Source organism: Gossypium hirsutum, chromosome D07, assembly GCF_007990345.1.
Source record: "Gossypium hirsutum isolate 1008001.06 chromosome D07, Gossypium_hirsutum_v2.1, whole genome shotgun sequence".
In the NCBI taxonomy this organism is placed as follows: domain Eukaryota; kingdom Viridiplantae; phylum Streptophyta; class Magnoliopsida; order Malvales; family Malvaceae; genus Gossypium; species Gossypium hirsutum.
In genome coordinates, this window is record NC_053443.1 from 21943535 (window position 1) to 21971229 (window position 27695).

The window sequence follows — 27695 nt, forward strand, 5'->3', positions numbered from 1 at the left end:
TGCCAATTTGGGCCGAGTGGGCCACACGGCATACACGAGCTTGTGGGCCCATTTTTACCGAAATGTTTGTAAGGTTGCACGGGTCGCCTAAGTCGACTGTGAACCTACTGTAAGGTCGGTAACCACTACTTAGACCCCTAAATGTGTCAAATTGACTGAATGATATTTGTACTAAGCATGTTAATATCTGAACTAAATATATGTACTAAAACTGCGTAATAGCATATCATCCATGGTATGTTGCATTATATTGGGTTGGGGGTTGTTATTCGGAGGAAGTGTACTGAAAGGCTTTAAGCCTAATTTATTGGAAGCTCAGCTGCAAACTACTATTTTGTGCCGCATTCGGTACTACTTTGAGCGTAGGGATGGGTGGGTTGATTATATCCCCACATGGAGTGTAGGGTTGGACGGAGATGGTGTGTAGAGGCTGGTTGGGTAGGATTTTGCTATTGCATAGCTATTACTGCTACTAATACTATGATAGGATAAGACCCTACTGCATTTTTTTTGACACTGTACTGAGATGGGCTAAGGCCCAAACTGTCACTGATACTGAAAAGGGCTTAGGCCTTAGACAATTCAACTGTGCACTGTGAATACTGATTGTTTATTTGCTTCTGCGAGACTACACATTGAGTTTACGTAAACTCACCCTTTTTGTTTAATGTGCACAAGTAATCCTCAGACTTAGACGGATCTGTGCGACGGAGGACTCGGCGGTGACCACTAAAATTTTTGGACTTCATGGTTTTTAATTTACGTTTTATGATTTAATTATTATTGATTATTTGGGTTGTAATTTAAGGACCCTCAGGGACTTTGGTTTTAAATTTTGGGTTTTATTTATTTATTTTACTTTATGGATGTATACCTGCTGGTCGTAGGAAATTCAGTTTTCAAAAAGTTAAAGTAGTTTCTAAATGCATGACCACTTAGACTGTTTTATTAAAGCTTCCACAACGAGGGATGTTTCAAAAAATGTTTTAAATAAATAAAGATGACTTTCTAAGTTCTAACAGATTTTTACTAAAGATAATAACATGGAATGTTTTCAACGTAACAACGAGGTTTCAAAAACACTATCGTGTGACATTGCTAGATACGGCCATAACGTCTAGGCTGGGTTTGGGGGTTACAAAATATATTGGCATTGTGACCTTTTGAAACCATTGACATGTCATAAGATTATGAGTACTCACCACTTATTGATATTGTTTGGGTATTGAGGTTGAAGATAGTGTTGGAGAGATAAGGGAATGTGAGCTTAGCTCCATTCAAAAAGATAATTTAGAGAGTGTTAGCTTTATGCTACACTTAAAGAAGATAGTAATGGACTCTATGAGTGAATTGGTGTATTTGGAGATCCACTTATCCAATGCATTATGTTATATGCATGCTTCTTAGTCACAGTCGTGCCAATATATCAATGTGAATGCTATGAGGTATGCTAGATAACTTGCCATGATTGATTGAGATAGTATGCTTCTTTTAAAAACGGATAATGTGTTTATTTATAGTAAGCATTGAGCACTCACTGAGCTTGAAAAAGCTCAAACTCTTTATAAACAATTTTCAAAAAAATATCTTGAGAAGAGGAGGAGGAGTGAGCCTTCCAAGTGATCCAAAGCAAGGCAATGGTTTCAGTATGCTTGATGTGTTTCCACTCAATAAGGAAGGAAATGAGCGGCTGATCTAAAGGCTTTTAGTTTTTGGAATTGTTAATATTGGTTTGGATGGATGTTTTTAATGGATGGTTTGTGAAGGCGCATTGTTGGTTGATTTGGTAAGGTGTTGTGTACTTATTATTAGCTAACATGTAAAATGCAGGTGGTTTGGCTTGTTGAGCATTAAGGTAAGTCCAAAATGATCTTTTGGTATGTTTTGTACCAATTATGCACCTTAAATCACCTTATATGCAAATTAGGTATGTTGAGTAAATTAAATTGAGACTTTAGAAAAGCATGCTAGCATAGGTTTTTTATTTAGATGCCAAAGCATGTTAATGTATGATCTTATGTATTTGAACATGATTTATGTGTATTATGTATGCTATATGATATGTTAGAATAGGGAAATGGCATGAAACTTCGAATTGGTATGTGCATTTGAGTACCAAAGTGTTATATGTAAGTGCTGAAATTTTTCTACAAATTTTCGAGTCGGTATCGCGATGAGCCCTATAGGATATCGCGATACCAGATGATGTCGCGACATGAAAATCGTGTGGTCGCGACAAGACTTCCAATGTGTTCACGGCATGTTTTGTAACCATTACAAATTACTTTTGATTTTTATACAATAAAATTGGAGGCCTTAAACAACACAAAATGTTTTGAAAATTTATATGACTTGGTTATAAACATTGAATTCCAAAATGTTAATTTCAATTTCTTAAAGTGGTTTATCTGGATATTTTGTAAAATTACATTTGAGTCCTTAAATTTCGTTTTAAGCTAAAATTTTTACAAATGGTTTAAAATAGAATGCCCAAGACACTGAATGAACTAAATTTCATGAACTACGAGTTTTGCTTTTAATGTGTAAAATGATGATTTTACCTCTGTTTATATTTTGTTGTATTATGTTAGACAAAGCATGATTTAGGCTTGTTTGATTAAAACTACTTGTTTAAGCATGTTTTTATTTGGTGTGATGCTTGGTTTGTGATGTGTCTGGATGACCGGTAAGGAGAGTCACATAAGTGGCTAATGTGATGTTCCAAATTCGAGTCGATCCGTCTCAGTTGGGTTGGGGGTGCTAGACCATTAGTCACATTCTCATCCACTTGTTAATCTCCTCTAAAGGATTTAGTCACTCATGTTATTCATAATCTTAACTTCGAATAAATAAACTACGTAAGAAACATGATCGATTCAAAATAGAAAAGAGATGTGAATAATTGTAGATTGAGTACCGAATGGGAAACAGAGTAGTAAATCTCTCAATTGGAATAACGAAATAAAACAAATGCAACAGAAAATATAATCTGAATACTTTAATTAAATAAACAAGTCCTTAAATCAAAACTAATTCAAGAAGAAAAATAAGAAAGTATTTAAAAACCCGAAAAGAAAAATAACTAAACCTAATTTTAAACTACGAGGGTTTTTTAAGGCGTTTGAGACAACTTGATTACATTCAACCCCTAATGTCTTATTTATAGAGGTCCTGGCAGCCTAAATTAGGTCTTCAGCACATCCTAAGTCTTTGTATAAGTTTGATTTCACGGATAAAAATAATCCCGAAATACTTGGGCAGCACATCGGCCTTGTGTCGCGCGACATGACACCTAAATACTGCCTTGTGTCGTTTCTTTGATGCTTTGATGTCCCGGGAACCTTATGCATCACTCGACCTTTGATTTCACGTCAATTGGGCCTTTATATATCCATCCTACACATTCAATTAAACCAATTAGCACAACTTAAGGCCCGTGTCAGTCTATTGGGTCAAAACACCTACAAAATGTGTTAAAAAACACTTATTTTTATTAAATTTTTATCCTAAGGCCTAAATACTGAAAACTAAATTAAAATCCTAAATTTCTTAGAAAATAAGATCCTTAAGTGTGGAATTGACCCAAATTAAATACTACATTTGACAGCAGGTCACTTGTAGAACCTCGTAAAATGTGATTAATTAGTGGAAGCATGCAAGAACGAGTAATGATTAGAGATAATCCTGATTGGGATTTGGACGTGGGTTATCTATAAATAGGATAATGTGATAGTAGAGATAAGATTTCTGATTCATCTTCTCCACTAAACTTTGTTATCATCAAAGAAACTAGGAGAGTTCTTCTTTGCTAACAAAGGTGTTAACTGTAAAAGCTTAGGAGAACTTTTGTGCTTGTTGTTTGCTGGTAAATTTTTAAACCTTCCTTTAAGCTTTACTAGATAGATAAAAACTAATTTAAGAAAGGATTGGTAGGAATTTCTTTGAATATTGGGTATGATGGAAATTTTTACACAAAAATTGTTTGCATGTCTATAGATTCTTGCTAAATCATAAAGTTTTAGTCATTTTCGATGATTAAAGAAGTTGTTTTATTGTTTTGGCCAAAGAAATGAGAGAAGGTCCTAATAACAAAGGGAAAAAACCAGTAGAATAGATAAAGCTCTAAGTAAAGTATTCTGGTGAGTTCCTTTATACCTTGTGTCTGGTATTTGTGCTAATTCATTTACTCCTAAATATTGTACAGTTAGGTAAGTGACTTTGTCAATTGTATTTGGTGTTCATGTCTGAAAAACCCAATAAAAGAGTTAGTGCATACATGGCTAAATACGGGTAAACAAACCCGGAAAACCTAGTATATACACAGTAGGAGTACTCCTTCCTTGGTCCACAAGCTTTGCATCTAGATAGGTATAATGAGGTATCAGTGGGATATTGTATATTATGATACAAATAATACAGGAGAAAATGTTTTGCCTCCGGGATGGCATTTAAATGCAAACTGTGATTGGTGAAAACCCGACCTTACGCGAGAACACTTATGTGTTCATACAAGCATTGGAGTTAGGAAGATACGGAGGTGATGTTGTTATATAGCTCAGTTGAGTAGATATGAAGATACAAGAAAAATTAGTTCTTCAAGAACTGAGATCAAAAGCTAGCACAAGGAAGAGGGTACGTGGAAAAAGAGGTGCATGTGGTGGTGCACGTTGCATGAAAACATAAACAGTAAGCATGTCAGTCATAAATGGTAGTCCATACTAGTGGCGTATTCGCAGAGCAGATGTGCTCATGACTGTCATATATGAGTTTAGAGACCAGTGTTGTTCGCCAATAAGCTGATTTGATTATGGTATCATTCGCCAGTTGGTCTACATACCAGAGTAATGTATCTGCCAACCATCATAAACTAGTCGAATCCCTTTTTCTTAATGTCCGGTAGTAATCCTGGTGGGATTGTTCTTCCTAGGAATTCACTAAGTTCTTACAAACTTACCCAATTTCTTCTGTCTTTTAGGTTAAGTGTGGTGATCGAAGGGATATAGCCAGGTATGTGGCCATTTGTGTAGTTAACATGTATTTGTTGGGGGTAATAGGTCAATTGTTGGAAATCGCCATTAGGTCAACTGTTGGAAATCGTCATTTTAGAAATTTTAATTTGTATTGAATGTTATTTTCAACACTTCGAATGTTGAATGGAAGCCTTGATGGCACGTTATTTATAACTCATTGATGTAAATTTAAGCAGCCGCCATAGATTAACCTGTGCATCTTTAAATCTTTAAATGTGGCGGGTTGATATTCTAAAATCGTGCTTTCAAATAAAAGTGGTCTTAACATAAATGAATATCGTTCTGGTAAAGGGGGTATCCACCAAAATAGATAATGGTTTTTATTTCATAAAAGAGTAGAAGATGTGTTTTCTAATTGGGTTAACCTGTGACACTTTATACCCGGATCCAACAATCAAGTCAGGCGTAGGGTGTTACATCGGATACATAGGTACTCAACCACATCAGTTGCTCGTCCGAGCAAAATATATTCATGTTAAGTTACTAGTCTAAACTAAACCTTTATGACACATTTAATTGCTTATTCAAGCTGAAATTATTCCTGTCAGACTACCCGTCTGAGCTAAACCTTTAAAATGGTTACTAATCCAGGCTAAACCTGTGTCACGTGTATCTTCGAGTCCGCAACCAATGTTTGATCTCGATAATCACATGTAATCAATCTGTATAAGTGTGCACAATACCCTATTGACATGTTATTGCATCCTAACCTTTACTAAGTTTACTCGGGTATTTTTAACACATGTTTACATTCCTTGACAATTTAGTCTAAATCTCACCTTTATACCATTTCACAACCAAACACATATATGATTACAATTCAATTACACAACAACTTAAACACAACTATACCATATGAACCTACCTAAAAAAAATCAACAATTGTAACTTCAAGGGCTATTCAATAATTTTGTCTTTTTCCCGATTACCTTCAGTTTAGTTCAATTTTGATCTATACAATAAACTGGTTCAATTTATTAATACCAAAGATTTTATAACATCCTATTATATGCATGAACCAGTTCAATTTTATTTTTCAAATGCCCCCTAAAGTTTTACATTTTATTCAATTTAGTTCCTAAAACTGAAATAACCATAAATTTTAATTTTGAGCTTCGGTTTCAAAATCTATCTCAATTACATCCTTTTAGGAACCTCTATTATCTATAATTACAAAAATTTTACATCAAATATCTATTTTTTACACTTTAGTCCTTATGTTCAAAAACTATTAATTAAACATTACAATCTAGTTTATTTTCAAATCTAAGCTTCAAATATAACAATTTAACACCACTTTCTTCAAGAAATCAACAATGGAAACTTTTAAAAACTTTAACAGTTTTGTAAATTGGTACATGAGCTAGCTAAATCAAGCTCTCATGACCTTAAAACATAAAAATTACAAAAAAATGACTTAAAATGGCTTGCCAATTAAGATAGAAGCTTGATATTCTAAAATGGTTTTCTCCCATTTACGTTTTGTGTTCATCCGATGAAGAAGAAGGAAATAAGGATGATAACATCCATTTACTTAACTTTTATACTTATATTAACTTAATTAATCAATATTTATTTAATTAAAACTTAATTATAATTAACGGTTAGCAGATTCTTAATACCATCCACCACTGTTTGACCATTTAAAAATGGTTTAATTACTCAATTGGTCTTTTGGTCATTTAAAAATCTAAAAAGATAAACTTTTACAATTTAGTCATTGTACCTTAATAAAATATCAATTCAGAAAATTTACTAGACCAAGCTTTAATATATTTATATATTAGTCTCATAAATATATTAATATTTACAAACTTGGTTTACAAAAATGGGGTTCCAGAATCGTCGTTTTCGATACCACTAAAAGTCGAGTTGTTACAGCTTTAGATGACTGTGATCTTGTAAACTAGATAGAGTAGCAGCAAATCTTAGTTGGTGGAATCAATTTCTAGATTTTAGTTTCAAACATTTACCTATTTTGTTTTTGGACCAATGCCAACTTCTAATTTAAATCGGAGGATAAGCTTTTCGGGCTGGAATGCTCTAGATGCACAACCTTTCCACTTTGAGGTGTCTTGGACTTTAGATAATTACTACGATGTGGTAATTCAAAGATTTTAGTAGGAGCAACAGGGGAACTTACCAGAGCGCATAAAGCATTTGGGTTGGGGGTTGGAGATGTGGAATCGGCAGTGACAATAGGTTTGTCAAGCAAAGACTAATTTACTGTAGCAACGTCTAAATGAATTGAATGACTTGTCGATTAATGATGATGTGTATGCTAAAATTATTGATGTACAATTGGGTTTATGATTAGAAGTATATAGAAAGAAAATGTTTTGGGAGTAACATGTGAGGGCTAATTGAATTAAGTAAGGGATAAAAATATAGTTTTCTTTCACCGATTTGCATTTCAATAGAGGTGGACTAACAAGTTGCATTGTTTGGAATGTGGCCATGGTGGAGTGATGGAAGATATGGAGGGAATGTTGCGGATTGCTTATAACTATTTTTCTATGTTTTTTACTTCACATGGGCGAGGAGACCTGTCATGTTCACTATCAGGAGTTCAACGTTTTGTTACGGATGAGATGAACAATGCACTCACAATAACTTTTGAGTTGAGGGAAATAGTGAAGGTAGTTAAAAATATTCCTCCAACTAAGGCTTTAGGAATGGATAGGACGCTCGTGTTATTTTTTCAAAAATACTGACACATAATAGGAAGAAAGGTTGAGACTTATTGTTTGGATATGTTTAATAGGTAAAGATAAATTAAGGACATCAATTGAACTACCTTTGTTTTAATATTAAAGGTGTTGGATCCGACAACTATAGAAAAGTTGAGGCCAATCAGCTTATGTACGACAATTTATAAAATTATTTCTAAAATTTTAGTTAATCGGTGTTAATTAATTTCACATTATTGTATTGACATTGTGTATATTGTATTTGTTCCAGGTAGGCTAATCTCTGGTAATGTTCTTGTAGCATATGAGATCTTTCATGCTTTTAAAAGGAAGAGAATGGGGAGAAAAGGATCGTTTGTACTAAAGTTGGATTTGAGTAAAGCGTATGATAGGGTGGAATGGCACTTTGTGGAGGCAATGATGCTTAAATTGCAATTTGATTCTACATAGGTTTTCCTAGTTATGCATTGTATATCATCTACTTCTTATAATGTTATGGTGAATGGATAGTCTACTAGTAAAATCATCTCAACAAGAGGGTTGTGTTAATGGGACACTTTAAGGTCGTACCTATTTCTAATTTGCAGCAAGGGTTTTTTTCACCTTGTTATGTATGGCACCTAAGGGGTGACTTTGAGGAGCTCAAGTGTGTTGTGGAAGTCTATGAGTATCCCATTTGTTTTTATTTTTTGTAGATAATAGTATTTTGTATGGGGAAGCATCTGAGGTAAAAGCTAAAGTGGTGCATGATACTATTAAGAAGTATGAGGCTTGCTTGAGCTGATGTGTGAACTTTGAGAAATCTTTAATATTCTTTAGTGCCAATGTCCTTACTATTATCAAAGATTTAGTCTTGTATATCTTGAATGTTTGAGCTACCAATAACTCGGAGAATTACCTGGGACTCCCTACTATAGTAAGGCTTAAGAGGTCAGAGGCTTTTTGAGGTTTGAAGGACTGAATGTGGGCTAGTGTTAACAATTGAATGTTTGTTTGTTGTCTCACAGAGGTAAGGAAATTTTTATTAAATCGATTCTACAAGCAATACCTACATATACTATGTCATGTTTTTTGTTACCATCAAGCCTTTGTAAATATCTGGAAAGCATTATTGGTAATTTTTTGTGGCACCATTCACAATCTAGGTGTGGTATTCATTGGTGCAATTGGCTTGATATGTTCAAATTAAAGGAGGATGGAGGTATGGGCTTTCATGACTTGGGGAAATTTAATATTACGTTACTGGTTCGACAAGGTTGGCATTTATTAACGCGACTAGATTTAATAGTGTCAGGGATACTAAAAGCAAAATATTTCCCAACGAAGGATTTCATGAGATCAAGGCTAGGTGCTTACCCATCACTTACTTAGCGGAGCATTTGGAGTGCACAACAATTGTTAGAAATGGGAATGGGGTGGTAGATTGGCATGGGTGAAGTAGTCTCAATTTGGCTTAGATGGTTGTGTTGGAAAAATCCTGTTCAAAAAACGACTTTCTGTCACAATGAAAAATTAAAATTTTGAAAACCAAGCTGGTTTGTGATATTTATAATAATAAACTTTTTCCTGGAAATACATTTGCTTTGTGCAAAATGGATCCTAGACGTCCCTAGATTTCAACTGAACAACCTTCTCCGCGATTCTCGTACCACAAATTGCTTCGATTATGGGCTCGAACAATTACGAACCAAACACATAACCAAAAATGATTTATTACTTCTCTCTCAATATAAACCGACAGAATTGTTATTCCAAGAAAATAAAATTTATACTTGAAAAATAAAATTTCTCTACTTTCAGGTTAAACTAGAAGAGGGGGCGGCACACCTTAGATAAATACACTAGGGTTATTGCCCCTCATATTATATCCCCTAATATGTAATATGAGGGGATTTGTGCCTCTCTTGTATTGAATCCAATTATATATGCTTTCTAGACTTTTAACCCAAGATTTTATAATTTAATCCAATCCAATACATGTTTTTCTATTTCTTAAAATAAATATTATTTATTTAATTTAAATTAATTTAAATTAATTTTTCAATTAAATAATTTTTCAACCTAATTTTAATTCTGTAAAGGCACGACAACTTTACTGTAAAAGAATCTATGAGAAAATATATTTAATTTTCATATTTACTAATTTATTTTATTTTATTTTTGAAATTAAATTATTTAATTAAATAATAATTTAAAAAACTTAAATTAATTCTCAAGTCATTTCTATACTCAGTGAAAAAACACATTCATTTGCGAATGTGACTCATTTCTCTAAATGTATCATTTCTATCAATTTCTATTCATTTGGTTCTTTATGCAATTGATTTTTGGTTTCAACGATCTAGCGGAGGGACCAATTGGACATATGTAATTAGGGCTCAAAGATTTTATAATTAAGTTTCAGCTTTTCATCTATTAATTATAAACTTATTTAGTCACGAAGTCATTCCACTATAGTATCGTGACTGAGCTCTCTCTTATTACATTCCATAACAAAAGCTACTCAATTAGTGCTCGTCTAGTGACCTTCTCATAAGTTTGTTACCCTTATAGGATATCCTTAATTTCTTGGGGATAAATCCGTTCTCCTAATATGATTCTATTTTATTTCATAGTAACTAATACATCTTCTTTCATGAAAAGTTAATAACTATCAAATAGTAATCAAGTCATTTACCACAAAGACAAATAAACCGTGACCACATTTACTTTTAATATATCATGTAATGTCGATGAGAGGATATCATTTACCTATTTTTTGGGCTATGAATTTCACTACAATAAATGATGCTACATATTGCATAAGTTGTATACTCAACACATCAACTTTCATTTTCTTATTTATTTGAACTCAAACTTTTACTTACATCAAAGTATACGAGTCACTCATACATAGTTCAACATCCACTAAGGATTAATGTATGTCACACTATGAACGTCACAAATGAATAAATCCATAAAGAGATACATGATCTATTCTACTTGGGTCATTTCCGATATATTATCAGTCTAGTCAATCACATCTATATCTCTATCTTCTGAGAATCATTCGCTCCAATACTCAAGATAAAGTATCTCCTCAATTGGACTTGATAGACGACACATTAGTCTTTCAATTAATTTGTTTATTTTCGTTTATGAGACAAATATTAGAACAAATATACATTGGGTGTCTAATTTGATTAATGCACGGAACAAAACTTGGGATGAGCAGTTTGTTAACTTAGGATTTACCTCTAATGAAACTCGTTAAATTCTGTGTTCCCCTATCAATTACGGTGAGCTAGGATACGTATGCTTGATTGAGGGGAGCAAACTTGAGAATACACAGTACGAGCGGCTATAAGCTTTTGGTAGCAAAGGGACTTGAGGAAAGAATCATCACTAGGTATTCGCAGAATTACAAAGAATTTTACTGTAAAATTTGGAAAGTTCCGTGTCCGTTGGAACTGAAAATTATGTTGTGGAGACTTTTTAAGAATTTGTGCCTACAATGTGTAATTTATACAATAGATGTGTGGAAACTTCCCTCATCTGCCCATTTTGTAATGCTGCGATGGAAACAATAGTGCATGCGATAACAAGTTGTGATCTAGCAAGAAGGGTCAGGGTAGCGTTCAACATTGTCTAGTATACCTCGTAATAAAGTGTGGATTTTCATGACCAATTAGCTCGCTTAGTGAAACAAAGTAATATGAATGAATGCAAAACGATTATCACTATTTACTGGGCTCTGTGGCCTGCAAGGAACAAATGGGTGCATGAACGAAAGAAAGAGACAATTCATGGAATTTCGGGGTTTATTCGGTCCTATATTACTGAGACAAAAAGTGTTGTAAGAGCCATACCTGAGCCACGAGATGGTTATACAAACGAATGAGAGCCACCTGAGGTTAATATGGTCAAGGTGAACTTTGATGTGGGCTTCAGAGCCGCTTCTAATACATCCAGCACAAAGGTGATTGCGGGAGAAAATAGTGGAATGATTTTGAGAGCTTTTGTTCATACAAGTTGCTTCGTTCCCCTTGTCTTTGCCGTTGAAGCCATTGCATGTGTGAAGGCCCTGCAATTTGCAAAAGATATGGGGTTTCAGCGCTTGGGCTTGGAGGGTGACTCTCGGATGGTAATCAAATGGATATCTAACAGCGTGGATCATTCTAGTGTAACTGCTTATATTAATGATACAAGGTCTCTCAACTCCCAATTCTTAGTTTGTAAAGTCAAACATACTTTAAGGGATGGTAATCGGGCGGCGCACCAGCTGGCTAAGGAAGCGTTTGACAGGGAAGAAAGCTTATTTTGGGTGGAGGCGGCTCTGGCAAAGGTACCTGAGATTTGAGTGGCGGATCGATGATAGACTAACTCATTAGACTAGATGCAGGATTAGGTTGAGATGAGGGGTGAAGTGGGAGTATTAGCTCATGGGACGCTGTTGGCTGCACTCCGATGGAACTATATTGAACTTAGCCGGCATTATTTTATTTGGATTTTCACTATTTTGCATGTGAGGGGATTTCCTTTTATAGCTTTTGGAGAAGGGGGTATTTAGTCTATTGGTTTTCTACTGAAATGTGCAGGTGTGAATGATGCACAGCTGTACACATCCTTTTAATGAAACTTTTATAATTAGAAAAAAAGGAATTAATAATATAATTATTACATTAAATATTTGGTTAAGAAATTAATAATAAAATTATTATTCTTCCATCAAAATGATAATGTTAAAGATTAGATATTTTGATTCCATTTTGATTCATGCTTTTATTGATATTTAATAAGTTTCAATTTAAAACAATCTCTTACTTTATTCCTTAAATCACAAACTTTTTTATGTAACAAAAACAATTTTATTAAAATCTTGTTTTTGGTATGTAAACTAATTAGTATTAATTTAATATGTAATCAATAAATATAAAAAAAGTTGATTAATAAATTTAACGGAAGGAACATATTCCTATAATGGAACTGTTAATAGAGATAGAATACCCAAATAACCTTAACAAACATTCCTATCCTCAAATGTAAGATATTTTCGTTTCTCCCAAAATCACAAGATTTTCTCATATGGAATGTGTGAGAAATAAATGCAAACATTTAATTGTAATGAGAAGAAGAAAAAGTGGAGCCGCCCAAAACAAAATTCACCCAATCACTACACCAAAGGCCAATTGGTTTTCACTGTGTCCAACCCACCAAAGGCAAAGTTTCTGGTCTCATAGGATAAAAAAATATTCAGCCTGATCTAAGGGGAATAATTATTCTATTCCCCTGTTATAATTATTTTTTCTTTATGAAGAATAAATCAAACGGCTGAGAATGTTCCATCATCTTTGACCTTCGCAGAAGCTTTCTTTTTTGCTGGGATTCTACCAGTGGACTCCAACTGTTTGACACGTGTCTGTTCTTTTCCATATGCGTTGCTGTTCTCATGTCCTTGGTAGCAAAAAAGAGAACACTTAACATCTCCCCGCTCCCTACGGTAACGCAACTGAACAGTGAAGAGCGTAGTTCCAATAAAACCCTATCCTACCATCCACTCACAAATCACCACGTAATCCGGGAACCCTTGTTGGGTCAAACGTGGCGTTATCATATTGGTTGAAGCACTGTTTCTCTGTACTTTCGAGTTCGGAAAGTTATAAGGAAAAACAGAACCGCCTCCAGTCACAGAAGTTTCTTTGTAAATTGTAAGGAAAGAAACCCATAGTTTTGGGTTTTATTATTATTTTATTATTTTAATTTTGTTTCTCCATCTCTCTTTCGTAGAGAAAACAGAGCTAAAACCCAGAAGAATCAAAGAAAGAGTGGGGGAGGAAAGCAAAAAACTGAGAAAGGCGCACGCTTGAAGGGAGTCAAATAAAAGAGAAACGGAAGATAACAGAATAGGCGTTGATAGACCGTAGAATCTAAGAATCACACATAAAAGTTTTGGTGGGGTTTTATGTTTTTTTTCCCCTTCAATTTTCTGTTTCACTTTTTTAAATGAATCCCCTTCCTTAACTACACTTCTTGCGTGTTTCCTGCGGTCTATCTACTCTTAATCTGTGTCTTCACTCACTCTTTTTTCTTCTCTCTGTTTTTTTTTCTGAATCTTTATAAAAACTATTGCTTTCTTGCTCTTCTTTCTGGGTTTTTTTTTATAATTCTTCTTGCTCTTGGTTCTTTTCCCTTTTTTTGTTTTTTTTAAGTGGGATATCCGAGTTCTGGGCAATTTATTGATGGAGGAAGAAGGTAGGGTTTCTGGTGGCAATGGGTCATCTTACTGGCTGGATGCTTGTGAGGACATATCATGCGACTTGATTAGCGATTTTGTTGATTTCGATGCTCCTATAGTTCAAGACTCCGTTGACAATACTTCCAATCAAGATTTCTTTGGAGGAATTGATCACATTCTCGATAGCTTCAAGAACGGCGCGGGACTTCCTCCGGTGGGAAGTAACGGTGATAGCTCTGTCGTCAATGGAAATGGAATTCACGACCCCGTTGCTGGAGATGGATGGTCTCCCAATGAGCTCTCTGGGGTTTCCAAGGATTTACCTGACAACTCAGTTCCGCCATCTAATGGAGTTGAAAAAAAGATTGGAAGCAAAGGGCAGGAAAAAAGCTGCGATGATAGTAATTCCAGTTTATTTGATTATTCTAATAAGGATAATGGAGTTCATCGAGACGATAAAAGGTCATCCGAGTCGAGAGATAGGGGTTTAGATAGTGAAGAGAGGTGTAGCAAGAGGGCTCGTGCGAATGGCTGCAAGAGTGATAGGCAGTATTCTAGTAGAGGTCAATATTATCCCCGGGATAGGGAGAGATGTTCTGCTAGGAAAAGGGTTCGAGATTGGGATGAAATTGATCGGAGAGATAGAGAGCATGTTAGGAGAAGAGAACATTATTATGGTGGCAATAGGAGGGATGGGAGAGAGAGAGAACCAAGGGGTTATTGGGAGAGGGATCGGTCAGGGTCCAATGAGATGGTTTTTAGGCTGGGTACTTGGGAAGCAGATCGGCAAAGAGAAGGGAAGGTGGCTAATGACAAAACTCCCGAGTGCAATGGAAAGATGGAGAAGAAAGTTGAGCAGCCGAAGGAAAAACTCTTGGAGGAGCAAGCTCGTCAATATCAATTGGATGTTCTTGAGCAGGCAAAAAGGAAAAACACAATTGCATTCCTTGAAACCGGGGCAGGGAAGACCCTCATTGCTGTTCTCCTCATGAAAAGTATTTCTGATGATTTACAAAAGCACAACAGAAAAATGCTCTCTGTCTTTTTGGTTCCTAAAGTTCCACTAGTTTATCAGGTAGTCAAATTTATAGAATGTCAGTGTTCTTTTAAGATTTGATTGGTTCTGTTGTTTCCAGGTTCAGTTTATTATTATTTTTTATTTTCCATTTTCAGCAAGCTGAAGTTATTCGCGAGAGAACTGGTTTCCAAGTCGGTCATTATTGTGGGGAGATGGGTCAAGATTTTTGGGATGCTCGTAGGTGGCAGCGCGAGTTTGAATCAAAACAGGTAGCTTCTCAATTTCCTTTTGTGAAAATTCCTGCTTTACTGTCATTTGAGCTTTTCTAATGTTCCAAGTAATTTCCTTATTGTAATGCTAGTCGGCACTAAAGCACAATGCGGTACGGTACTTTAGTAATTTTAAGATATGACATTATAATGAGCGATACAAAAGTGTTTCTGTATCCAGTCTTTGGTAACACTTTTAGTAAACTCAGCTTTACCTAGTTAGTTTGCTCGTAAATTACTTAGGATAGATTTTTGAACCAATGTCCTTTTGCTCAATTTTGTTGAAGGAACGGGATGATGTTGATATAGCTTTCAAATTCTAGCAAGATCCTTAAATGTCTACTTGCCAGAACTGGGATTTAGTTGAAATATCAGTGATCCACCCTTTGTCATGTCCTAAAAGGAAAAGAGGGAAAGCATAACAAAGCTTTAAATTGAAATATGGTTCTCGACCATTAGCAAGATCCTTATATGCCTAATCTATAGAGTCGGAACTGAGTGGAGCTATTAATATTGGTATACCTTTATCACATTCAGCACCCTTTATTTCTTTTTTACTCTTTTAACAAGGTATTATGAGCTGATAAATTCTTGTCTATCTGTATGTAATTGAACAATCTTTAGTAGGCTGTCTAGCATAGATATCCTCAAATGGTTGTATCTTTTTGAGTCTTTGGTAGCTGTTCATTTGCATATATGACTCTTGTCTATATGTCCATAAGATTCGCTCATTTGATGTCTTTCTTGCAGGTTTTGGTTATGACAGCTCAAATTCTGCTGAATATTTTGAGACACAGCATAATTAAAATGGAATCAATCAATCTCCTTATCCTGGACGAGTGTCATCATGCTGTGAAGAAACATCCGTATTCACTGGTTATGTCTGAATTCTATCATACAACACCAAAGGAGAAGAGACCTTCTGTTTTTGGAATGACCGCTTCTCCTGTTAACTTGAAGGGTATATTTTTGTTTTCTGGTAGTTGTCTTCTTCAGATTTATCTCTGTTTGAGACCAAGGGCGGTCTCTCTTTCAAAATTTTCTTTCACTTGATTATAAGAAAGTTTCCCCCTTTAACTCATATTTTGAAATGTTATATTCAGGTGTTTCAAGTCAAGTTGATTGTGCTATAAAAATTCGTAATCTAGAAAGCAAACTGGATTCTGTAGTCTGTACCATCAAAGACCGCAAGGAACTCGAGAAACATGTGCCAATGCCTTCAGAAGTTGTGGTAGAGTATGACAAAGCAGCCAGTTTATGGTCCCTCCATGAACAAATAAAACAAATGGAAGCAACAGTTGAAGAAGCTGCACAATCAAGCTCTAGAAGAAGTAAATGGCAGTTCATGGGAGCTAGAGATGCAGGAGCCAAGGAAGAGCTTCACCAAGTTTATGGTGTATCTGAAAGAACAGAAAGTGATGGAGCTGCTAATTTGATACAAAAGTTGAGGGCTGTTAATTATGCACTGGGTGAACTGGGCCAATGGTGTGCTTATAAGGTATCATATGTGTTAAGTAATTAAGGTTACCACAACTTTTTCTTATTTTCTTGGTTGTGCAGAAATGATCTTGGTTGTTTCCTTTCATTTCCTTTCTTTTTCAGGTTGCACAATCTTTTCTGACAGCTTTGCAAAATGATGAGAGGGCAAACTACCAGCTTGATGTCAAGTTTCAAGAATCTTACCTAAACAAAGTTGTTTCTCTCTTACAATGCCAATTATCAGAGGGAGCTGTTACTGAAAAAGACATGAACAATGCAGAAGCAGAGAACTGTAATGCTCAAGATGGGACCAATACTGATGAGATTGAGGAAGGAGAGCTCCCTGACAGTCATGGTGTGTCTTTTATTTAATTTTCTACCTTTCTTTTACTTCTTTTTTTTTTTGCCAGCACATTTTGAGACTGACATATAATTGAAAAGGATATCCTCAGGTTTTGAATGTATACGTGTGATAACGTTAAGTAGAACAAAACATGCATTGTTTACTTGCTTGTGTTGCGTTTCTTGTCATCCATTTTAAGGAAAATTCTTATCATTGTAGATGTTTCTAAACAAAAGATATTTTAAAAACATTTTGGTGTGTATTCTCAACTCATGTGCCGTTTTGTCATAGTTGTCTCTGGTGGAGAGCATGTGGATGTGATCATTGGAGCGGCTGTAGCAGATGGAAAAGTGACCCCGAAAGTACAGTCATTGATTAAAATACTTCTGAAGTATCAGCACACAGAGGATTTTCGAGCAATCATCTTTGTTGAGCGAGTTGTGGCTGCTTTAGTTCTTCCTAAGGTAGAACCATTGTCTTGCTTTAATCATATTCAATGATAGATTTCACCCCCTTGCTGTTTCCTAGGAATGCTATTTTTACTTCTTTTTGAATGGACAGGTTTTTGCAGAGCTTCCGTCTCTGAGTTTCATCAGGTGTGCAAGTTTAATTGGGCACAACAATAGTCAAGAAATGCGGACCGGACAAATGCAGGATACAATTGCTAAATTCCGTGATGGTCGTGTATGTTCATATTCCATGCTTCCTCTCTTCAGCTGATGAAAGATCTGAATCATGCAAATATAGACATTTGATAAATGCTTTTTACTTTCTATTGTAGGTGACATTGTTAGTTGCAACTAGTGTTGCTGAGGAAGGATTGGATATTCGGCAATGCAATGTTGTCATTCGTTTTGATCTTGCAAAAACTGTTTTGGCATACATTCAGTCTAGAGGTCGTGCAAGGAAGCCTGGGTCAGATTACATCTTGATGGTTGAGAGGTACTTGTTGTGTTTGGTCTTTAATCATTTTCTTTCTACAAAAACTGATCCAGACAAACTAACTTTCATGCTGTTTACAGAGGAAATTTATCGCATGCTACATTCCTAAGGAATGCGAGGAATAGTGAGGAGACCTTGCGGAAAGAAGCAATTGAGAGAACCGACCTTAGTCATTTGAAGGATACTTCGAGGTTGATTTCGGTGGATATGGTACCAGGTACTGTGTACCAGGTTGAATCAACTGGTGCCATTGTTAGCTTGAATTCTGCTGTTGGACTCGTCCATTTTTACTGCTCTCAGCTTCCTAGTGACAGGTCTTGTACTCCTTATAAGATAGAGACATTTGTTTTCGTTTCTATTGTGGTTCTTTCTTTTACTTAGGTGGCATTGCTTTTGGCTTTTAGATATTCAATACTTCGTCCCGAGTTTATTATGAAGAAGCATGAGAAGCCAGGGGGTCCAACTGAATATTCTTGCAAGCTTCAGCTTCCCTGTAATGCACCATTTGAAGAGCTCGAGGGTCCCATGTGCAGTTCTATGCGTCTTGCCCAGCAGGCATGCTATGCTGTCTTGTCACCATTTACTTGTTTATCAAATTTATATTCAGAGTATTTCTGATGTCCATAACACATGTAACATGTAGGCTGTATGTTTGGCTGCTTGCAAGAAGCTCCATGAGATGGGAGCATTTACTGATATGCTCTTGCCCGACAAAGGAAGCGGGGAAGAAGCAGAGAAGGTTGACCAGAATGATGAAGGAGACCCACTTCCTGGAACTGCTAGGCATAGAGAATTCTATCCAGAAGGTGTAGCAGATATACTCCAGGTTAGGCCCCTCTGTGGATATGTTATAGCGGTTTGTTGCATGCCTTGTTAGTTGTTTCTTTTCTCATTTTTGAGATATTCTAGTGCATGTGTCTATTTTTATGTTCTGTCACCTTTATAATGCTGTTGACTGGATAGTTTCTCCCCTCCAACTTGCTGAGCTCCTCGTCTTTATAATTTGACCAAGTTTTCCTTTCTGTTGCTCATACAAACCTTATATCAGTACTTATATGCTCATCAAAGTTCAAAGTGCCTGTTCCTTCGTTTTTCTGGTTATTAAATAGTAGTATGTGTTAGTGTTGGTATACTTTTGGCTGCCGAACAGCCATATGAAAAGTAATGGCCGACTTTGGAAAGTAAACCATAGACATAAAAGGAGGATCACGTCTTGCAATCTGCCGATGACCCTCTCCCCACCCCTTCCCCCCCCACCCCCCCCCCAAAAAAAAAGAAGCTTGTATTCTGGCATAGATTGCGTGAGAGCTAGGTTCATTACACCAATATTGCCTTGTTCCTGAAGTTTTGGTTAAAAGCAGCATAGATTATGATTTTGGCGACATTTTTCTAGGGAGCTTCAATGCTGGTAAGACTACAGTCTAGTACGTATGTATTGTAATGGGATTTGCCTTCTTTTGTGCTTATGAAGGTGGAGGGATGATGTGGAGAGGGAAAAAAAACATGTTCTTTAACAAATATGCCTTTTGCTTTCAAGTTTATAATGCTTTTGGGTCCACAGGGAGAATGGATTTTATCTGGAAGAGATGGTGTTGATGACTCCAAAATACATCGTCTGTACATGTATACTATCAAATGTGTAAATAATGGCTCTTCAAAAGATCCATTCTTAACTAAAGTCTCAGATTTTGCAGTACTATTTGGCAAAGAGCTGGATGCAGAGGTAATTTCTGTTGTTTTCAGTATGAGCATAACTTGTATTTGGTAAATAGGATTTTAATTTCAAACAACATTTGTCACCATTTAGGTGTTATCGATGTCGGTGGATCTATTTATCGTTCGAGCCATGATAACAAAGGCATCTCTTGTCTTCAGGGGATCAATAGATATAACTGAAAGTCAGGTGAGTTTCTGTTTAAATTGTTTGAATAATGATTACTATTTGAGATGTTTTTGCTGTTTGTACTAGACTATGCTTATGGTATAACTTACAATTTTGCTTATGTGCAGATTTCATCCCTTAAAAATTTTCACGTAAGATTGATGAGCATTGTATTGGATGTGGATGTTGATCCTGCCACTACTCCTTGGGATCCTGCCAAGGCATATTTGTTTGTCCCTGTGGTTGGCGATAAGTTTGTAGATCCTATAAAAGAAGTTGATTGGGATTTGGTAGATAATATAATCACTACAAATGCGTGGAGCAATCCCCTTCAGAGAGCTAGGCCAGATGTTTTCCTTGGGACAAATGAGAGGACACTTGGTGGTGACAGAAGGGAGTACGGATTTGGGAAATTGCGTCATGGCCTGGCTTTTGGGCACAAACCTCATCCTACTTATGGTATCAGAGGAGCTGTAGCCCCATTTGATGTTGTTAAAGCTACCGGGGTGGTTCCTAGCCGTGATACGAACGAGGTACAAGGGGATTGGACCAAAGGCAATTTGATAATGGCTGATGGTGTTGCACGTGCAGAAGATCTTGTTGGAAGAATAATAACAGCCGCTCATTCGGGGAAGAGGTTTTATGTAGATACAATATGCTATGACATGTCAGCAGAGACCTCCTTTCCGAGGAAAGAGGGCTATCTTGGTCCTGTCGAGTACAGCTCATATGCCGATTACTATAAGCTGAAGTATGAATTTGATATCTCTTACCTTTAAATTCCTATTTTCTTCCCTACGGCTTAATAATATTAGAAATAGCAATTGCCTGCCTATTAATTGCTTCTTTTTAATGGATGAGATAACCTAAATGTATCTCAGTTGTACGTGTAGAATAGGAAAGCATGTCCTACTCTGTCGAGGACATGGTTGACTACTTTTAGGTGCTGAATATGTGAGCTTTTGTCACATTTCCACCTGATAGTATTGGATGTCCTTACAGATCAAATATGCTTTCTGTTTCTTCCCGCACAACAAAGGTGCATTAGGCTATTGAGTCCTCTATATATTGTTTCCAGGTATGGTGTTGAGTTGAGCTGCAAGCAACAAGCTTTGATAAGAGGTCGTGGTGTTTCATACTGCAAGAATCTCTTATCTCCTCGATTTGAGCACTCAGAAGGTATTATTTAGAAAAATTATGCTTGTGTCTAACATGAGGTTTGCATCGGTTATGGTCATTTTTTTGCTAAACCTAATGTGTGTACCATATGAAGGTGAATCGGAGGAGGCACTTGACAAAACATACTACGTGTTTCTTCCGCCTGAGCTATGTTTTGTTCATCCACTTCCTGGATCACTTGTTAGAGGTGCCCAGAGGTTGCCCTCTATTATGAGGAGGGTTGAGAGCATGCTTCTTTCAATTCAACTTAAGCACATAATACAATTTCCGGTCCCTGCTTCAAAGGTGTGACATTTTTCTCTGGCTGATCAATTCCAAGCAGCTTTCAGATGATTAATAAATTGTCTTTCTTTTATATGTTCAGATTTTGGAAGCTTTGACTGCTGCTTCGTGTCAGGAGACATTTTGCTATGAAAGGGCTGAGCTTCTTGGGGATGCTTACTTGAAATGGGTAGTCAGTCGTTTTCTGTTTCTTAAATATCCCCAGAAACATGAAGGTCAACTGACCAGGATGAGACAACAAATGGTGAGTAACATGGTATTGTATCAATATGCATTAAATAAGGGACTTCAATCATACATCCAAGCAGATCGCTTTGCACCATCTAGATGGGCTGCTCCTGGGGTGTTGCCAGTCTTTGACGAGGATACAAAAGATGGTGACACGTCCTTATTTGATCAAGAACATGCAACTGCTGATGTTTTACCAGTAAAAGTACATGGTGATGGGTTTGAAGATGAAGATATGGAAGATGGTGAGATTGAGAGTGACTCAAGTTCTTATAGAGTCCTCTCTAGCAAGACCTTAGCAGATGTGGTTGAAGCACTGATTGGAGTTTATTATGTTGAAGGTGGCAAGCATGCAGCTAACCACCTCATGAAATGGATTGGGATCCAGGTGGAGTCTGATCCTGATGAGATGGACTCTATAGTGAAGCCATCTAATGTTCCAGAAAGCATACTCAGGAGTGTAAATTTTGAGGCCTTAGAAGGTGCATTGAAAATCGAGTTTAAAAATAGGGCCGTGTTGGTAGAAGCTATTACTCATGCTTCACGCCCATCATCGGGAGTATCCTGCTACCAGCGGTTGGAGTTTGTTGGTGATGCAGTCTTGGATCATCTTATCACAAGACATTTGTTTTTTACATACACCAATTTGCCTCCAGGTCGCTTGACTGATTTGCGTGCTGCTGCCGTAAACAATGAAAACTTTGCACGTGTTGCAGTAAAGCACCTGTTGCATGTGCACCTTCGGCATGGATCAAGTGCCCTTGAGAAACAGGTTTGCTATCTGATTCCTTCACTTTTGCTTGTTTAATGTGAAGGTGCCAGTTTAACCCATATTCTGTTCTGCACATGGGTGGGTTCCCTCTGACTTGGTACCCTTGGCTTCTATTTCAGATTCGGGACTTCGTGAAGGAAGTTCAGGATGAGTTATTAAAGCCGGGTTTCAACTCTTTTGGATTGGGAGATTGCAAAGCACCAAAAGTTCTTGGAGATATTGTTGAATCCATTGCTGGTGCCATTTTTCTCGACAGTGGACGTGACACTGCAGTTGTCTGGAGGGTTAGTTTGGGACTGACTTTTCTTACTGCTATATGTATACACACGCTAACAAGACAATCTGATAAGAGAACAAAATGATCTTGCTTTCCAGGTTTTTCAACCTCTGTTGCATCCCATGGTGACTCCAGAGACATTGCCGATGCATCCTGTCCGGGAACTACAAGAACGATGCCAACAACAAGCTGAAGGCTTGGAATACAAAGCCAGTCGAAGTGGCAATTTGGCCACTGTGGAGGTTTTCATTGATGGGGTCCAGGTTGGAGTTGCTCAGAATCCCCAAAAGAAGATGGCACAGAAACTAGCTGCAAGGAATGCACTTGCTGTTCTGAAGGAGAAAGAAACAGCTGAAGCTAAGGAGAACTGTGAGGAGAATGGGAAAAAGAAGAATGGCAACCAGACATTTACCAGACAAACATTGAATGATATCTGCCTGCGTCGAAACTGGCCTATGCCCTTCTATCGGTGAGAAATTACAGTTGGTACCTTTTCTTCCTCTTATATTTGGACAGCAACATGCAACTGATCTGATGCGTCATCTTTAGGTGTGTGAATGAAGGGGGCCCTGCCCATGCAAAGAGATTTACTTTTGCTGTCAAGGTTAACACCACTGACAGGGGGTGGACCGATGAATGCATAGGTGAGCCAATGCCTAGTGTTAAGAAGGCCAAGGACTCAGCCGCTGTGCTTCTCTTGGAACTTTTAAACAAATGGTATTCATGATAGACAATATTGAGGACAATGATTATTTTGGTACTTAGTTTCCCAACACTATTTTTTCAATAGCCTCCTTATTGGTCGTGGGGTGCATCACAATTCTTATAATTTTTTGTCATTAATTAACGTTATGCTTTTGGCCAAAGGAAAATATTATAAGTAAATGGATTTATAATTTTGCATGAATTGTTGATTTCAAATGTAATTGGGGAACAGGACCAGAACATACACAGTTGAATGAGATAAAGAGACATTTGTCTTCTTTTTTTTTCATTCTCGTTGACTGTTCGCTACATTCTATGAATGTGTTTGATTTGAAGTTGAATTGTAGCACCAAAAACAGTTGAACATAGAAGCATTTCTTGAATATGTCTCGGTTGCTTTTGGAAAGATTACAAGGTGTGCAAGGAGGAAAACATGTGTAAAATGAGCGATGAAGTGATGATAATAACAAAAATCTCAAATCGCATTCTAGTAATGTCATAAATTCCATATATAATCTCTTCCCGACAACAAAGTTTTTAATCCAACGGGTAATAATAATCGTACAGAATCACAGCTAAAAGGGGAGTATCAAAGGAGTTCAATTCATATCCAAATGCTGTCGATAAATGTTTTATTTAGTATGTGGTGCATTTCCTCCCATGATGGAAGATTGCCCTTTTTCAGCCTATCGCCTCAGGGTTTGCATAATGTACTCGGCATAAAGATCCCTGCAACAGATCAACACAAGAACCTCAGTAGAAGCATAACAAAAATTGTTAATAATGGAGACCAAGGATGTCGGAACCAAAGGGGGAAATGTCCGTTAGCTTTGGACATGAATTCCCTCTATTATTATGTATACCCATCCTTGGGAGGTATAATATAGTTCTAGGCATACATTGAATACTGGACAGCTTCAACGGCAGCGGTTGCTGGTAAAAATTTGTCGACTGCAACCTCCTTGTTCTCATTTTTCTTGTCTGTGCTGTGTTAAGAAAGCGGTATTCCTTGCATCAGGGAACAAACTTGAACATTCTTTTGATAAATAGCTCAAATATCGAGGAATGAGTTTTATAATTTGATATTGAAAAGGATACAGTCTTCAAAGAAACGACGGATCTCAGTCAGGCGGTGAGGGGGAAGATCTTTGATGTCGGTGTAATGCTTGTACTCAGGATCATCAACACAAACTGCAATGATCTTGTCATCTTTCTCCCCCTAGGTAAGAATTATGAAGCAGATATCAGACAAACTGAAGGGAAGAAGTGTCAAAAGGTTAACCTGAAACTACAATGAAATACCTGGTCAATCATTGGCATTAGTCCAAGGGCTCTGGCTCGCAGAAAACATCCAGGAAGAACGGGCTCCTATTTGAAGAAACAACATAATTTGAGTACTTCTAGATCACTGTTAATATGCAGCTCAAAGATAAACTCGATGAAATGCCTTAAAAGCAATGCGGGTGGTTCAGAGTGCATAGAGGAAGAAGGCTAACGGAACTGGGGTGGTAGAAGTAATGGTCAACAATAGAACACATAAGAGGCTTTTATAGTGAATAAATTAATCGTACATGTTAACATTCAGGAATAAGTTATTGGGAATTTTACTAGTGTTTCACCTGCATGATAACCAAACAATCCAAGGGATCATTGTCTTCACAAAGTGTGCGAGGGATGAAACCATAGTTATGAGGGTAGACCACTGATGAATATAAAACTCGATCAACCTGATATTCATGTTGACAGTAAGAAAACATTACAATATGGAGCCTGTAACAGTGGCAAACTTTCTAATAAACATGACTAAACTGGAATTCATTGGAAGAAAGGGAAAGCCTTGACATAGTAGCTCAGGAACATGTACCAGGAACTACTATCTTTAAAGATGCAAAACTTTTCATACCTTAATCAATCCTGTCTTCTTGTCAAGTTCATACTTGACCTTACTACCTTTTGGTATCTCAACAACCTGTATGGTTGAACAAGAAATTCAATAAGCAAACAATTAGCAGTGACTGGAGGTTAGACATTTCGGCTTTAATATGTGAAATGTTTTCTTGGTACCTTAAGAATGTTCCTCAAATAGGAAAACCAGGGTAAGTTTAGGTGAAACTAATAAATTAATGAATGTTATTGATATATGTAAAGCATGCTAAATTATGTTTATTTCTCAGTTTATTTAAAACCATAAATGTTCCATGAACAAGTTCAGACTGATAAAATTAGAAAGAAATCATACACAGTTAAAAATTGCTGGAGCTCCAGGTCCTGAACACAATATTTTTGAAACAGGTCAGTTCCCAAAATCTGATTATTCTCTCGGACAATATTAGCAACAACATCAAATCAGAATATTCACTCATTAGATAGGGTACCAATCTCAAGATCATGCCAAGGATGTGCAGCAACTGATCTCCGTGACATAGACGAAAGAATCCTCTCGTTCAGACGGGGTGGTTTGCGTGGAGTTTCCAGTACCTTAGCTTCATTTTTATCTTCTTCACTCATCTTTTCCACAACAATAAATTGCATCAACATTCAATCAAAACCCAGTAATTATGTTAGTTTATTCATCAGTTGTAATTGATCCAGTTATACGGGAATTTATAATAGCCACAAGATGCATAAAAGGAAAGGCTGCTAAGTGTTTGGAAGACTAAGTCTAGGATCTGACTGGTAACAGAATTTCCAAAAAACAAAACTATATGTTGTTCCATTTCTCAGATAATGAATGCCATGCAAGTGACCAGATTCTATTGCAAAATTTGGCACAAACATTAGCTACCATGATATTCAAGAGTAAGGCAATAAACTAAATAATAGATCGACATCTCAATCCTAAGTTCTTAGCCCAATACTACATGCTCTCTTAATAGTCAAACAATTTTACTCAACTCTCATTAAACAACCAAAATTGAAGAAAAATGACATAACTGATCAATTACACTCTGGTCTAATGGCACACATGTCTTCTCTTAACCGGATCGGCTACTAGGGTCAGGTGTTTATGCTTATTCATTACTATATTATAAAAGATGGTTACTTCATAGTACTATTTATCTGTATCAAGGTCGCTGCAACAATCAAGTACAAACATGAATTAACCATAAAAAGCGAGTTGGTTAAATATCTAGTTCTTCAGCAATCTCTTTCCTCAAATAGTAAAACTAAAAAACAAAAACGACAGCTTTTTAATGCTTTACATCTATGCTGAACCAAAAGTCCGATTCTTGTTCATAAGTTCTAGTAAAGGATTCAATAAGATCCTATGGAACTTGTGCCTTTGCACTTGAACCCAGAAACGAAACGGCCATGAAACGGGAATTGATAAAGTGTAAACGAGCGATCTATAAAAAATAGACAAAAACAATGAAAAGGGTTTCCATTAGTGATCCAAAACGGTGGCATAAAGTGAAAGAAAGCATACCTTGGTTTGTTGTGGTTTAAGAGTGCACGCACAGAAAAAGAAAGAAAGAAGAAGCTTTTGATTATTGAGGGAAGAGAAATAGGAAGGGATGCAATGAGCTTGAAGCTGCGCTTGATGTTATAGGTAAAATATTTATAGAATGGAGTCTTCAAAGGATGTTAAAGAATGGGAGAAAATAAGTTGTCCCTTGATTGTAGGCAGTGGCTCGGTTCTGCTGCTGACAAAAGAGATTTTGTGTCAACTATTACCATATATCTATTTTCGTCATTTACATTCAAAAACTTTTATTTTAGTTATTAATATTATCAAAATTTAATATTTTAGTAGTTTAAATTATATAAATGGAGTGTAGATATGGATATTTTTATTGATATAATAATAACTTTAGTCTTTTAATATTTACAAACTCTATTAATTTTGTGTTAATTTTAAAAAATATAACAAATTTAACCCTTAATTTTACATATTATCTCAATTTAGTCTTTATTCTTAAAAATTTAAAACTAAAAACCTCAAAAAAATATTTTAAAAATTCATTTTCTAATAAAAATATATATAAAATTATAAAAATATTTATCTAATTTTTTTATGATTATTTAACATGACATTTATTTATTAAATAAAACTTTTATAAATAAAACAATTTAAGAGGAAAAAATCTTGAAAAAGACTTAAGTAGAATCAATTCTTTTTAATATTAACTACCACCACTGTATTCAAGTTAGGTAAAATACTATGGCCTGAGTTTGAAAAGAATAATAAGTGATGTCTTTAGGTTATTACATTTGAGTTTGTGCTTGAAGGCAAGTATCGTTGGGGATATATGAGTAGGTGGAAGGTCATGCTGACAACTACACAATTGATTTCTAATTTGATGGCAAGATGATGAAGGATGCGGAAAGCGAAGAGTTTAGAGTAAGAGTTATTGGTGCTGGTGGTTGTAGGTGAAGGCAGTGCC

The 27695-nt window shown here is 36.2% G+C and overlaps 2 protein-coding genes across 3 annotated transcripts; one reads left to right on the forward strand and one right to left on the reverse strand.

Annotated features, from left to right (window-relative positions):
• The first annotated feature begins 13164 nt into the window (after positions 1 to 13164).
• Positions 13165 to 23599, forward strand: LOC107954417 (endoribonuclease Dicer homolog 1). Of its 2 annotated transcripts, none has more exons than XM_016889963.2 (21): positions 13165 to 13407; positions 13487 to 15009; positions 15108 to 15221; positions 15972 to 16182; positions 16325 to 16719; positions 16824 to 17055; positions 17335 to 17507; positions 17605 to 17727; positions 17825 to 17985; positions 18066 to 18299; positions 18390 to 18540; positions 18629 to 18811; positions 19547 to 19708; positions 19793 to 19888; positions 19996 to 20618; positions 20946 to 21046; positions 21141 to 21331; positions 21411 to 22328; positions 22448 to 22612; positions 22704 to 23074; positions 23155 to 23599. In XM_016889963.2, exons 2-21 carry the CDS (start codon positions 13939 to 13941, stop codon positions 23330 to 23332), a joined length of 5853 nt encoding a protein of 1950 aa, XP_016745452.2. In that variant the 5' UTR covers positions 13165 to 13407; positions 13487 to 13938; the 3' UTR covers positions 23333 to 23599. The 2 variants fall into 2 exon arrangements, with proteins under 2 accessions (XP_016745452.2, XP_040952642.1); XM_041096708.1 differs by having other exon boundaries at positions 13392 to 13651; positions 13909 to 15009.
• Positions 23600 to 23795: 196 nt separating this feature from the next.
• Positions 23796 to 26971, reverse strand: LOC107954419 (soluble inorganic pyrophosphatase 1). The gene is made up of 9 exons (XM_016889965.2): positions 26738 to 26971; positions 25686 to 25818; positions 25550 to 25578; positions 25214 to 25279; positions 24930 to 25037; positions 24613 to 24678; positions 24409 to 24529; positions 24210 to 24291; positions 23796 to 24039 (listed from the first exon to the last, which is right to left on the reverse strand). The coding sequence occupies exons 2-9, from the start codon at positions 25816 to 25818 to the stop codon at positions 23997 to 23999; spliced, it is 648 nt and encodes a 215-aa protein (XP_016745454.2). The 5' UTR covers positions 26738 to 26971; the 3' UTR covers positions 23796 to 23996.
• Between the last annotated feature and the right edge of the window lie 724 nt (positions 26972 to 27695).